This window comes from Nannobrachium achirus (genome assembly GCF_963921795.1).
Source record: "Nannobrachium achirus genome assembly, chromosome: 9".
Lineage (NCBI taxonomy): Eukaryota > Metazoa > Chordata > Actinopteri > Myctophiformes > Myctophidae > Nannobrachium > Nannobrachium achirus.
The window spans coordinates 8119073-8132551 of NC_137818.1; the positions used below are offsets into that span (position 1 = coordinate 8119073).

Below are 13479 nucleotides of genomic sequence, written 5' to 3' on the forward strand. Positions count from 1 at the left end.
CAGGAGGAACCTGGAGACATTTCTATTAAAAAGGAGGAACCTGAAGACATCACTATTAAACTGGAGCCTGGAGACATTTCTATTAAACAAGAGGAAAATGAAGACCACCCACACCTCAGTAAGTATTTTCACACATTAAAGAGGTTATTACAATCGGGTATCATTCACGTACCCATGCTGCGAACGCTCCAGTTAAAAAAATCCACAGCACACCCCTGCCTACAGTTCATGTTCATGCTAGCCTTTTTTTTAATTCGCAATATGGTTATGGCATTGATTATTACAGGCTACTTTCAGTGTATTGTGTGTGTGTGTGTGTGTGTGTGTGTGTGTGTGTGTGTGTGTGTGTGTGTGTGTGTGTGTGTGTGTGGTTCCTCCGTCCACCTGTCCGTTGCTGTATTCCCTGGTGCTGCCTGAGAAAAAAAAAAAACACTTGAAAAAAGTTGGAAATACGGAGATGTCGATTTGCACGGGATTCGTTTTAATCAGAGGACGTCTGTGATGATTATGGTAGGTAATTTGGCCTGTAATTATTACACCTTATAGATGATAGGACAAGCACCTCTGTTTATGAGCAGCGAACTGCTACCCTCAGGTAGTGGTGGATATTGGCAAGAATCTTGCGATGCAATACACGATACTTGGGTCACGATGCAATAGTATCACGATATATTGCCAATCTTTGTGATACGATACTATTGCGATACTATTGCGATATATCAGCTTTAAAAGCTGAAGGTGCTGCTCTAATGTTGTTGTCTTCAGACGTTACAGAGTCCCAGTCAAAAACAAGAAAAGACATCTGAATAGATACAAATACTCATTTATTCCCATATCTGTTACTTTGTTAAACTCAGACCGTTAGTGGGGTGTGGTTACTCTAGTGTAATGTGATGTAATGCATGCACTTGACCTGTATGTCAGCACTGTGTGTTTTGTACTATTCCTTGTAATTTTCTTTCTTCCTGTCTGTCTTGTCCTGCTGTATGTTATGTAGCAGCCTGCATGTCCAAGACAAATTTCCCTCTAGTGCAGACGTTTCGGGCAGTATTTTGATGTAATCGTGCACTTTATGAAAGAAGCATGAAATTTGGCACACAGTTAGAACATGCCATATGCAGGCATTGACACTAAGGCTTGCCCACCTGCCCCCGGCAGGTAAATAAAACGTCAGGGCAGGTGAAGTTGGCTTTCAGGTTGCCCGACAGGGCAAGTGCTCATTTGAGAGGGGACACAAATGTCTATAAACATGAGATATCTGTCTAAACACCTGAACGTGGCCAGTGCGCTGTGTCTTCTGGTCTGTGGAATGTAAAATAAGAGCACTATTTACCTATAATGTGCTGTTTTTACTGTTGCTACATTTAAAAATAAAAAATAAGTGTGAACCCATAGACATATTCAATCATAGCTAAAGTATTTGGTATTTGGATTTGGAGGTATTGAGGTATGACATTTTATCGCACAGGCCCAGAAAGTAAAGAAATAAGTGTTAAATTGAGCGGTAATTAAAATCGTACCTATCATTTTATAAAGGACGATTTACTTTTCGGGCAAGTGGGCATTAACTTCGGGCAAGTAGAACATGACCTGTACTTGCCCGATGGGCAAGTACCTCTGAGACCTTAGTGTCAACCCCTGCATATGGAACATTTCTGGCTATAGGGGCATTGCAGATTTCTCTTGGGAAACTTGTGGGAGCCAATCAAAGTTGGGCTCTCATAGACTTTACTATAGAGTAAAATAATACAAAAAAATAAATATGCTTTAAGTAGCATGTAAGGGGTCAAACTAGGTGTTTTTCATGATTCTGAATCCAATGCAAACATTTGTTTTGCAGGAAAAACATTCCTTGGGCTAAAAACGGACACCATAAAAGTGATAAAACTATGGTTTATTGATGAGTCATCACTTTTCACAGTTTTTTGGCGTCCGTTTCCCGGAAAGGAAGGTTTTTCGTGCAAAACAAATGCCTGCATTGGATTCAGAATCCCGAACAACACCTAGTTTGACCCCTCACATGCTACTTAAAGCACATTTTTGTATTATTTTACTATAATATTAAAGTCTATGAGAGCCCAACTCTAATTGGCTCCCACAAGTTTCCCAAGACAAATCTGCGATGCCCCTATAGCCAGAAATGTTCCATATGGCATGTTCTAACTGTGTGCCAAATGTCATGCTTCTTTCATAAAGTGCACGATTCTGGCCTGAAACGCTCGGACTACTCTGGACCAAATAAATTAATCTTGAACCACAATGACAGTTATTAGTACAGACATGGTTGATTCATACTGGATTAAAAAAAACAGATGTCCTCAGCAGGGCAGGAATTTCAGGGAGGCCATGAAGGCGATGGCTGACTACTACTTTCTCTTTGTCTCTGTCTTGTCAATATGTAGACTCTTTTATTTTTGTCTCTTTCTTGTCATCTATTCTATTCCCCATTTTTAAACCATTCCAGTATCTTTGATTTGTGAAGGGCTGAGCATGGATCAGATTGTAAATACCCATTTATTTATTTCACAGCAGATAGTCTACATATGCAATTTAAATCATCCTTAACTGTCCTTATTTCAATGGACTAAACTAAAATATTGTTCTATTTTATGGCCTTCCTGCCCTGGCATTTTGCCTTTGTGCCATTCCAGGCCTGTTCCTCAGTGACTATTACAAATCACCAGGCGTCCTCTGATAAAACTAATCCTGTGCGAATCAGGATTTGTACGTGGTAAATGGAAAGATGGATCCACATCTTAGCAACCCAGTGTTCACTATTTGTATTTTTCTGCTCCTAGAAACCCTGCAAATGGTTTACTGTAAAGAGGAGGATTCTCCTGAAGAGGAGAGGAGCTCCAGTCTGCTCCAGGAGGAAGCAGAGCCTCCACACATTAAAGAGGAGCAACAGGAGATACTTCTAAGACCAGAAGAGCCTGTTGGATCAACGTTGACATTACTAGCAGTGAAAAGTGAAGTTGATGAAGACAAATCTTCACACTGCTCTGAAGTTGAACTTGAAGTTGAACTCGAATCTGACACTGAAGTCACTGAAGACAGTGATGATTGGGAGGAGACCAGTGGAGGTGTCCACCCCGGAGACAAACCTTTTCAGTGTAAACTCTGTAACAAGAGTTTCAGCTGTTCATCTCACCTGAAGACACACCAGCGTGTTCACACTGGAGAAAAACCTTTCCACTGTGAACATTGTGACAAGAGTTTCAGTCGGTCATCTAACCTGAAGACACACCAGCGTAACCACACTGGAGAAAAACCATTCGACTGTGAACATTGTGACAAGAGTTTCAGTCGGTCATCTAACCTGAAGACACACCAGCGTAACCACACTGGAGAAAAACCTTTCCATTGTAAACATTGTGACAAGGATTTTAACCAGTCTTCTGCTCTGAAGACACACCAGCGTGTTCACACTGGAGAAAAACCTTTTCACTGTAAACATTGTGACAAGAGTTTCAGTCAGTCATCTAACCTGAAGACACACCAGCGTTACCACACTGGAGAAAAACCTTTCGACTGTAAACATTGTGACAAGAGTTTCAGTCGGTCATCTGACATGAAAATACACCAGCGTAACCACACTGGAGAAAAACCTTTCGACTGTAAACATTGTGACAAGAGTTTCAGTCGCTCAACTCACTTGAAGACCCACCAGGGTAAACCCACAGGAGAAAAAAAGATTTCCCTTGTAAACACTGTTTCAGTGAGTCAGGTGGCCTGAAAAGGCACCAGCGTGTCCACAATAGATAAAACAGTTTCCACTTAAGAGTTTCAGTCGTTTATGTTCACAGCAACCTATTCACACCAAGGAGGAAATAAATTGCCTCTACAAACGAGCTCCCTGGCGGGATCAAATCAAACGCCTGCATGTTGGATGGGACTCATTGTGTCTTCTTTTGTCCTTACCTTTTCAAGTTGTCACAAAATATTTTTCTGTTTTTCGATCGACTATTGTTAAGACACAGACACAGCTTTCTGTGCTAACGTGGAAAAACACTGCCACTTGTTTGAGCCTTGGAATCCATAGTCATGGCTGAGTGAAAAATGCACTGTTTTGACAAACAAAGAGAGGTGGAGAAAAAGCAGATTCTTTGAAAGAATTAAACAGGAAGCGGATGGAGATGTGTTTCTTCGATGATGTCATATCTTGTGTTTTGGTGTGATTCCAATGTTTTTACACCAGATGGCACTGTTCGCTAACTTGTGGAATAAATAACCCTGTCATATCCGTCACTGGCGCTGTAGGCCTACAAAAGGCAATGCTGTCAGAAATTCCTCAATGGCAGTGAATCAGTTAATTTTCTCAATCTGTTGTAAATGGTAACCATTTATGTTGATCTTTTTTTTTGTGTGAGAGTTAACATTTCACCTGACTGATTATTAGGCTCGTCTCTCCCTGCTTTATGTTTAGTGCGAGTGTAAAGGTGTTTCATATGTTACCATCCTTGTCTTCAAAGTGACTGCAATGACACAATTAAATAAGTCATGTACATTTTGTTTGATCACACAGTTCACGTGCACATAAAAATCTCTTGTATGGAGTCGCGTGCACAGAAAAATACCTCTATAAACCGACATGCAAGTCGATGTGATGGACTGTTTGCTTGTAGAGATCTGCAAGGTCTGAGAAGACTCAGAAGTACTTGCAGGGCAAGTAGAAAAGAAACCTTAAAGTGGAGAACCACCCATTTTCAACATTGAACTATGTCATTTATATACCTTTGAGTTATGTGGAAATAAGAAAGAAATGGGTGGTTCTCCCCTTTAATGTCAGACCCTGGAGTCACATCTATTGCATGTATTGCAAACAATGTTTTCATTCACTCAAACTGTGAATTACCCTACACAAGAATTCACATGTAAATCATACATGGTACAAATTGTGTTTCTAGATTTGTACATATTTGATGTTATGATGTGTGTGCATTGTTCTATTACATGCCCAATGGAAGGCACTATTTCAGTTATTAAAACATTTGTTGAATGAATGATGACCCTTAATGGAATGGCTATGATCACTATTGAGTTGTATTTCATCATTAGAGTTTGATGTGTTGGCAAATTCAAGCCTATGCAAAGCACTGTAACGTGTGTGTGTGTGTGTGTGTGTGTGTGTGTGTGTGTGTGTGTGTGTGTGTGTGTGTGTGTGTGTGTGTGTGTGTGTGTGTGTGTGTGTGTGTCATGCATATGGTTTCGATATGCAATACATCAAATGGATTATTATCAGGAAAGTGAAACATAAGGTATGATTTACTTACATAATACTACATTTTGTACGAGTGAAAAAAATAGAGTGTGGAGGCAGGAATGAGATTGAGAATCAACTTTCCATCGCATAATTAAAGATGTAAAAGCTTGCTATGTGGAGTTACAAGGAGGGATAAGATAAAGAAAGAATATAGAAGAAAGGAAAATGTGTTAATTAACCCTTGCATTGTGTTAGAAAACTGGTGACAGTTGTGGTGTTATGGGTCAAAGTTGACCCGTATACAGTAAAGAAGGTAAAGTAATTTATTCTCATGAACCCAAACTTACTCCTAATAGCAAATACAAATTGAAGACAAGTGTCTCTCTCTCACACACACACACACACACACACACACACACACACACACACACACACACACACACACACACACACACACACACACACACACACACTGTCACATGTCAAAATGTAATATTGTCAATTTGGGTGGAATTGAGCCACAAGTAGTGAATATTAGTACAGATGGGTCTTAATCTTAAATTGCTTCAGTTATCAAATCAATTTCTATACACCTACTTTTTGTGTTGTAATGGCTGAAATTGTACCCATAATTTATAGTAAAGCAGGCCTAATTAAATGATCAAAATAGCTAAATTCACCAGAACAAAGAAGAATACATCTACTCTGTTCAAATGTTTTGAGGGGAGTAGCCTACCATATTTTATCATTTTTAAATGTCCCCGTCATAATCGTTTTAAGCTTTGTCCATCCGTAGTTGGAATTTGTGTGGAATGTGGTTCAAACCAGTTTCCTTCCTGGGCTGATTAGAGTTGAAGATTTACAGATAACATGAATGTTTTTATGACTGTGAATGTGATTGATACCAGATAAACAGGAGTGGTGTAGTTTCACCTCGAGGCCACAAGAGGGCAGCTGAAGAATCTAAAGAGTGTAGAAAAGAAAATGATGTTAATAGACCGTTTGTCAGCCTTCTGATTGGTCCCTGAGACTCCCTGACTGGCCAACCAGAAAAAAACATTCACTTTTTGCTATCGGGGGTGGAGTTTGTGCAGTGGAGAATGTTAAATGTGGCTTTCAAAACTGTCCGCAGTGCGCGACACGGCGATCGCCCGGTACGGCCGCGATCTCGGCCGTGATCTCGCTCATCATAATGAATAAGCTTCAACAAACTAGTTCACATGGACCATATCAATGGTCTAAGAGTCACGATTGGGTACATATATTTTAAATGGGCAGAATTACGAAAAGCCAGCCTATTATGTGAGGTTAGGATTATAGTTCTGTCCTCTTCCTACCCAGGATGCAATGCGCGGTCTATTCTCTTTCTGATCCAGAGGATTAAACTAATTAAAACATTTATTTTCGGGGGGAAAACTACTGTTTTCCTATGTAATTACTGTACCTTTTTCTTCCCTTTTTATTAATATCACGTAGATGTGTTTTTTGTGGTACTTTATATAGCTGTAATGAGGCTATGAAGGGAAAAAAATCCCATCCACTACCACTATAAAAGAATCTGCAAAGAGGATTCTGTCCCACTGGGATTAAACAAATTAAAACATATATTTTCGGGTAAACCCCCTGTTTTGCAATGTAACTACTGTACCTTTGTCTTCCCTTTTTATTAATATCACCTAGATGTTTTTCCTTTGGTACTTTATATAGCTGTAATGAGGCTATGAAGGGAAAAAAAATCCCATTCACTGCCACTATAAAAACAATCTGCCCAGGGTCAAATGTCCTATCATAGTAACAGGGCAGAATGGGGCGGGATTTGCAAAAGGGCTTATTGTGATATTATGATGACTAACTATCAATCCACATGTCAACGTGTTTGATAGCTTTTGTTACTTTGCAGATACTTTTATTGATTGATTGATTGAATAATTTATTAAAAGGTTGCATAGGAAAAAGTAGAGTTTCGACACAGTACAAATCGCTGGTACAAGGTCAACTAAAAGTAGATCCTAGTAGGCTTTTCAGCTCATAAATTTACACAGGAACGACTTTAATATGTAGCCTATCTTATTTAAGTTGTAGATGTTTTTGATTTACTTTTGTTGCTACTGTAACTAGGCTAGCTATATTTCATGACTTAAAGTGTGTCAATGGTGAAATGTAATTGAAGTCTACAGGATGTAGGCTATGAGCTAGTAAGTCATACATAATCTAGAGACGATTAAACTAGCATTGAGTTTGACTATGTAGGCTATTCTATTCTATATGTTATGGACATTCAGGAAACTGCAAGGCGTATTCTTCTGATTGATTGATTGATTGAAGACTGCATAGAAGAGTAATTGGTGCGCTGGTACAGGGGCTGCACCGCGACTCAGCGTGTCACGTATGCCTTGATGTGTTACAAATGTTTGTATATATGTTTTGAATACATGACTGCTGTGTCGTAAGACAAATTTCAGTGTGAACTGACAATAAAGTACTATATCATATCATATCAGTTTGTATAGAAAAAAGTACAGTTTCATGACAGTATAGTTCACTGGTACAAGGTCAATGTGTATTTACATAGGAAACCATTGAAGTATCTCATATAACATTGAATGACAGACAGATAGAACAATACTATGCAGTAGATCAAAGCGGAGAGTGTGGTGTGGAAGAGGAGGTCACACGTGCGTGTTCAAAGTGCCGACGCAAAGAGCCGGCTCCTGTCCAGCGCCCACTAGAGTCGAAAATTTGCACCTTTTCAGGCCATTTTGTCCACCTGGCTGCACTGGAAGGCCAGCAGCGCTTGTAATGCCGCCTCTCCCGCTTAGCGGAGAGTGTGGTGTGGAAGAGGAGGTCTCCCCGAATGCGTGCGCGTGTTCAAACTGCCAACGCAAAGAGCCGCCTCCTGTCCAGTGCCCAATCTGTAAAGGCTATGCACTCCAGTGAACTGCATTTATCCTTTTATACTTTTTAATGTTATTAAAACTTTTATTTCATTCATTTTTTACCCAGAAACATAATTAGCATTGTGTATGTTCGTTTAAATGCTTAATCTATATTTTGTGCATGTCATGGGAAAATGACTAGTTTTAAAAAAAAAATCAATTGCCTCAGGGATACTTTGGGTACTTTTATTTTGAAGAGATCGGCCACCAGAAGTCTTATCGCTGCTACTGCTAAGCTAATGCTGCTCACTTCACATAGGCAAGAGTAGCGAACAGCAGAAGCAGCTCAACGAGACTCTACGGAGGGAACATAAATGCTGAGATATATTATAATTATACTCAGTCCTTTTTCTCCTGGGAAATGTAGTTGAAACAAAGGTGAGTGTATGTTTGTATCTGTGGGGATGATGGATGTCTGCCGTGTGTCTAAATATAGTCCATATTAGAGACTGCTTTCATTCTTTACAATGCTACTCCACGTTAGCATGCTAGCTAGCTATAGCTAACTGTTGGTTTGTTTCCTCGTCGTGTCTGCACTGTTTGTATCACCGAGCTGGGGTCCCCAGGTTCTATGTTCCCCACCTCACAGCATTAGCTTTAGTGAGGTTAGGGGTAGTTTAGGTGGTAAGAAAGTGGGGAACATAGAACCTGGGGAACATAGGTACATAGCTAAGTTTATCTGAAGGCTTAGCCCCATATAGAACCTCACCCGTCGCTGCATACTGTTGTGCTCATCTCGGAGCACAACAGTATGCAGCGACGGGTGAGGTTCTATATGGGGCTACTGAAGGCTATGAGAATAAACCAACTCCTGTAGCTATCTGTAAACGGCTACACACACACACACACACACACACACACACACACACACACACACACACACACACACACACACACACACACACAATTAGTGACTGTTTTCACACACTTAGTGACTGTTTTCATTGTTTACAATGCTACTCCACGTTAGCATGCTAGCTAGCTAACTGTTGTCTGGTTTCTGCATTACGTAATGACGTCACATAGTTAATACACTAAAGTCTTATAGGTTGATTGGCAAGCAGATTTTTGTTGATGCGTGTTATTATTGTACTTATTGTATGTGTGTATATCGCCGAGCTGATGTTAGCTGAAGGCTATCAGGATAAAATATCTCCACATGTATCTGTGAACAGCTACACACACACTGTATACCCAAACTATCAGTTAAACACAGCAGGTGACATTCCTATTCAAAGACCTCGGGAAAGCACCTCCCAGGAGCCCTCAGTATACACAGAAGACCCATGTTGTCTGTTCTGTTGCTGCGTAGGAGAATGAGATGCACTCACATGAGACATGCCGCAAGAGAGACAAAAGTCCGCCTTACTTTGTAACTAGCCAATCAGGGTCTACTCCTGAATCTGGAGACACAAACCTGAAGAGCTAGCACACAAAACTAGACCATCCCCACCTTGTTTTAACATGGGTGGATTGTACTAAAAGGATTTAAATCACAAGAACGCAACATGGTGACAACTTGATGGCAGCAAAACCATGCAGACACGCTGCCTGGGTGCCAGCAGAGCCTCTGCCCCACATAATTCACGTGGGCCTGTTATAGCGCCACCAGGAGGCAGATTGTTTTCAAAATTTAAACTTCAATTTCCACTAGGCAGAGGAAATTATGCCACTTGTCATTTTTTTCTGATTAGCCTCATGGTGGCGCTATAACGGCTTCATTTGTGATTTCACCTATAACTGCTGTGTTCTGTGTAAAACGTTGTACAAATACTTTCTAGACATCTGTCTTTTATAGCGGCACCAGGAGGCTGACTTATGTAAAACAATTATTTTTATATTACTCCTTCAGATTTTATCAAAACTTCACGCAAATCGGTAGACTGATCTCTATGTTCATGTGATTGACACAAATCTATCCTGATTGACATCTAACACATGCAGGGGTTACCCGTTGTGAACAAAATGTTGCAGATCAGGAACACAGAATCTGATCGTGGTGAAACTGCATGCACATTCCCACTAGGCTGAGGAAAAAATGCCAGTTGATGTTTTCTTTTTTTCTTTTTTTTTTAAAATAAGCCTCATGGTGGTGCCATAACAGGCCTAGTCACGTCTTAGGTCTACGTAAAACTTTGTATCCACACTCCCCAGTGGCCAAAGAAAAAAAAAACATCTGGCTGCATTTTCCTAATCACCCTTTTTTGATAGGAAATCATTTAAATATTTAAACAAATCAATACACATGATATCTGTGGTGGTCATGTGATGAAGACGGATGCGTCTGATTTTTCACATTCTATTTGTGATTGACTAAGGTTGACATCTAAAGTTTTCAGTTGTGGTCAGCACAAAAGGCCTCAAATTATATAAATGATACATTTAGGTGACATCAGATATTAATTATATACATATATAAAAAAGTATAAAAGAGAAGGGGGAAACACTGCCATGTTTCAACAAACGTTTGTTTCAATATGACCAAGAGGAACCATTTCCTTCTCATTGTAAACAGTCAATCACAGAACCAATGCTGTTGTTAATCTTTGTTTTGCTCTCTCTCTCTCTCTCTCTCTCTCTCTCTCTCTCTCTCTCTCTCTCTCTCTCTCTCTCTCTCTCTCTCTCTCTCTCTCTCTTCCAGAGCGGAGACAGTGCACAACCTCTCCAGGAGAACAGCATTTAAGAAACTCCAACTCCACACGTGTTGTTTGTTTTCAGTAGCCGTTAAGCGTAATGGTGGATTTGTTGATCTTTACAAATCATATAAGTATGTTACAATAGGAATGGAGCGCTTTACATGTTAAAAGTAAATAACAGTTGGTGAAACCGTCTCATAAAGGAGGTAACATGAGTCAAATGGAGTCTGTACGGCTGAAGATAAATGAACACTTGATGTCGGTGGGAGAGGAGATATTGTGTGTTTTGGAGAAACAGCAGCATGGTGCTGATGTTTGTAGTGTGAAGCTTAATGTCAGAGTGTTTGTGTTGGAGCACCTCAGTGCGGCTGCAGAGTTCACATGCAACCTCTTCCAGAGAGAGATGGAAGCACTAGAAACTCTGCTGGAGACAAAAAACAAACTGCTGGACATTGATTTTGATATGGACATCCATCCTTACACTGGAGGTTGGTAAACACGTGGTTACATTATGTTCAACACTGACTGAAGTGTGTGTGTGTGTGTGTGTGTGTGTGCGTGCGCGTGTGTGTGTGTGTGTGTGGGGGGGGGGGGACAGACAGACTTAGGACCCTTGTCAAAATGAACACAATGTTAAAACACAGACCAAAAAATATATATATAAATAGAAGAATAAATCTAATCCCACAAAAAAAAAAACATTGAGATGCTGTGTTAATGCTAACTCTTCTCTCTTCCTTCTGTCAGTGTGTAAAGAGGAGAGGAGCTCCAGTCTGGTCCAGGAGGAACCACAACCTCCACACATTAAACAGGAGGAACCACAACCTCCACAGATAAAACAGGAAGAGGAAGAAGAGGAGGCTGAGGTGTCAACATGGACATTACCACATAGGAAGACCAGGTGTAACACTCTCTCAGGTAAAACCATAATGGCCTCGCGTAGCCAGGCTATATCACTGCGTGGATATTAGTGTGGTTGGTTCCTCATGACCTAAAGCCCACTTTACATTTGCATACTGGGGCCCTGGTTGGTTCCTCATGACTTGTGAGCTGTGAAATATTTGAATAACTGAGCGCCAGACCTAATCTGCCGAGTTTCCAGGCTAAAACAATATCACTTTATTAGTTCTAATCTACGAGACTTAACGTCCCATTTTCCACCTGGTCCAATGTGGCCACATTCACATTATAATGTCAACTGCTATAAATAAACCATAAATCAACATCGTCCATTACCACTTCCGATGTCACTTACATCCAGGAAATCCCACGGCTCGTGAGTGAAATAACTTCATATCCCATGAAGTTATCATCTCTATAGGCTCCTATGCATTCCGTCTGCAAAGAAACAGCTTTATCTCCAAATCTACTCCCAAAAATGGTTTGATCGCCAATAAACGTTTTTTTTTTTCCCCACGGCGATACTAGGCCACGGTTAGAATTGTTCATTTCCGTGTGAAAGTAAACACCCCGGGCAACATCCGGGTTTAGTGAATTTCCTTGGCTTCCGGGGTTCTTCAAAATAAAGTGCAAGTGAATGGCGCACTCTATTGCCAAATAATTACAAAAAATAATGTCATCCCAAGTTTTAAAACAACTACATTATGACAGCAGACAGTTTTTCTTTAGTTGACAACAATGCAACAGACTGCGTACAGATTATGTTTAGTTTCTCTACTGCAATCTACAGTAAACCGATGAGATCCTTGGGCTCACCTGCTGCCATGGAGATCCAAAGAGAAAAGAAATGTTGGCCTTGGCATATTCATATTCATGATTTGTGGCTCATACGAGTGCATCCAAGCAGACGTGAGATTCAGCATACATTACACTTAACATCATGCCGAAAATCTAACAATGTATCAGACTCTGTTAGAACCTTAATATTTGTGCATACGTAAACAATCTGTGCGTACCCAAGCTTAGTGAATCAGACCCAAAATACAGTATGACTGTGGCTTCACACTATATTTATTTATTTATTGACTATTTATTCAAGTGTAGCAAAAGTGAAAACTCAGCATTCTTCCGACATTCCACAGACCAGAAGTCAACACTTACTTTCCTATGATTTGGCACTTTGACATTTTAGGAATAATGTATTTACATTGTAATTAATTATGTTCTACTGGTGATTTCCACAGAGCACAGGGAGAGGTCTTCAGTATCTAGAGAGATGGCCTCCAAAAGATGTCCAGTGTTGTCAGAGGAACAGCCAGAGATGGACGAGGGACGTGGACTTTTTGATGCAAGGATGCAACCTGTTGTACAGTTGTACAGAATAGGTATGTAGTGTGTTATTCCACCTGAACAAGGATCTAGACTGAAAGGGACAGAGCAGACTGTACCTCCTGAGGAGGCTCATGTTTTACCAGTCTGTTGTAGCAGGCATTCTGCAGTACAATTCTGCAGTTGTACTGTATGCTGGGGAGGTGGCATTAAGGTGTGGGAGCTGAACACAAAAAATAAAACCATAATGAATGCCAGCTCAGTAGTTGGCCTCCGAATGGAAGGGCTGCAGTCAGTCGCAGAGGGGAGGAAATGCATACAGAGTGGTACAGACTCTTTCATGCCAACTGCCAGACTGTACAATGAACACAGAACTCTCAACCGCATGTATATTGTCGTTCCTGGTCTTTTTTGATTTTGTCCATTTGTGTCTGATGTGTTCCTGTTTGTCTTAAAGATGAACCATCAAATTGAG

The 13479-nt window shown here is 40.4% G+C and overlaps 1 protein-coding gene across 1 annotated transcript; it reads left to right on the plus strand.

Moving 5' to 3' along the window:
* Positions 1-373: 373 nt before the first annotated feature.
* LOC308291286 (uncharacterized protein) lies at positions 374-4157 on the plus strand. The gene is made up of 2 exons (XM_080733269.1): positions 374-510; positions 2799-4157. Exon 2 carries the CDS (start codon positions 2810-2812, stop codon positions 3734-3736), a length of 927 nt encoding a protein of 308 aa, XP_080589395.1. The 5' UTR covers positions 374-510; positions 2799-2809; the 3' UTR covers positions 3737-4157.
* Positions 4158-13479: the final 9322 nt, after the last annotated feature.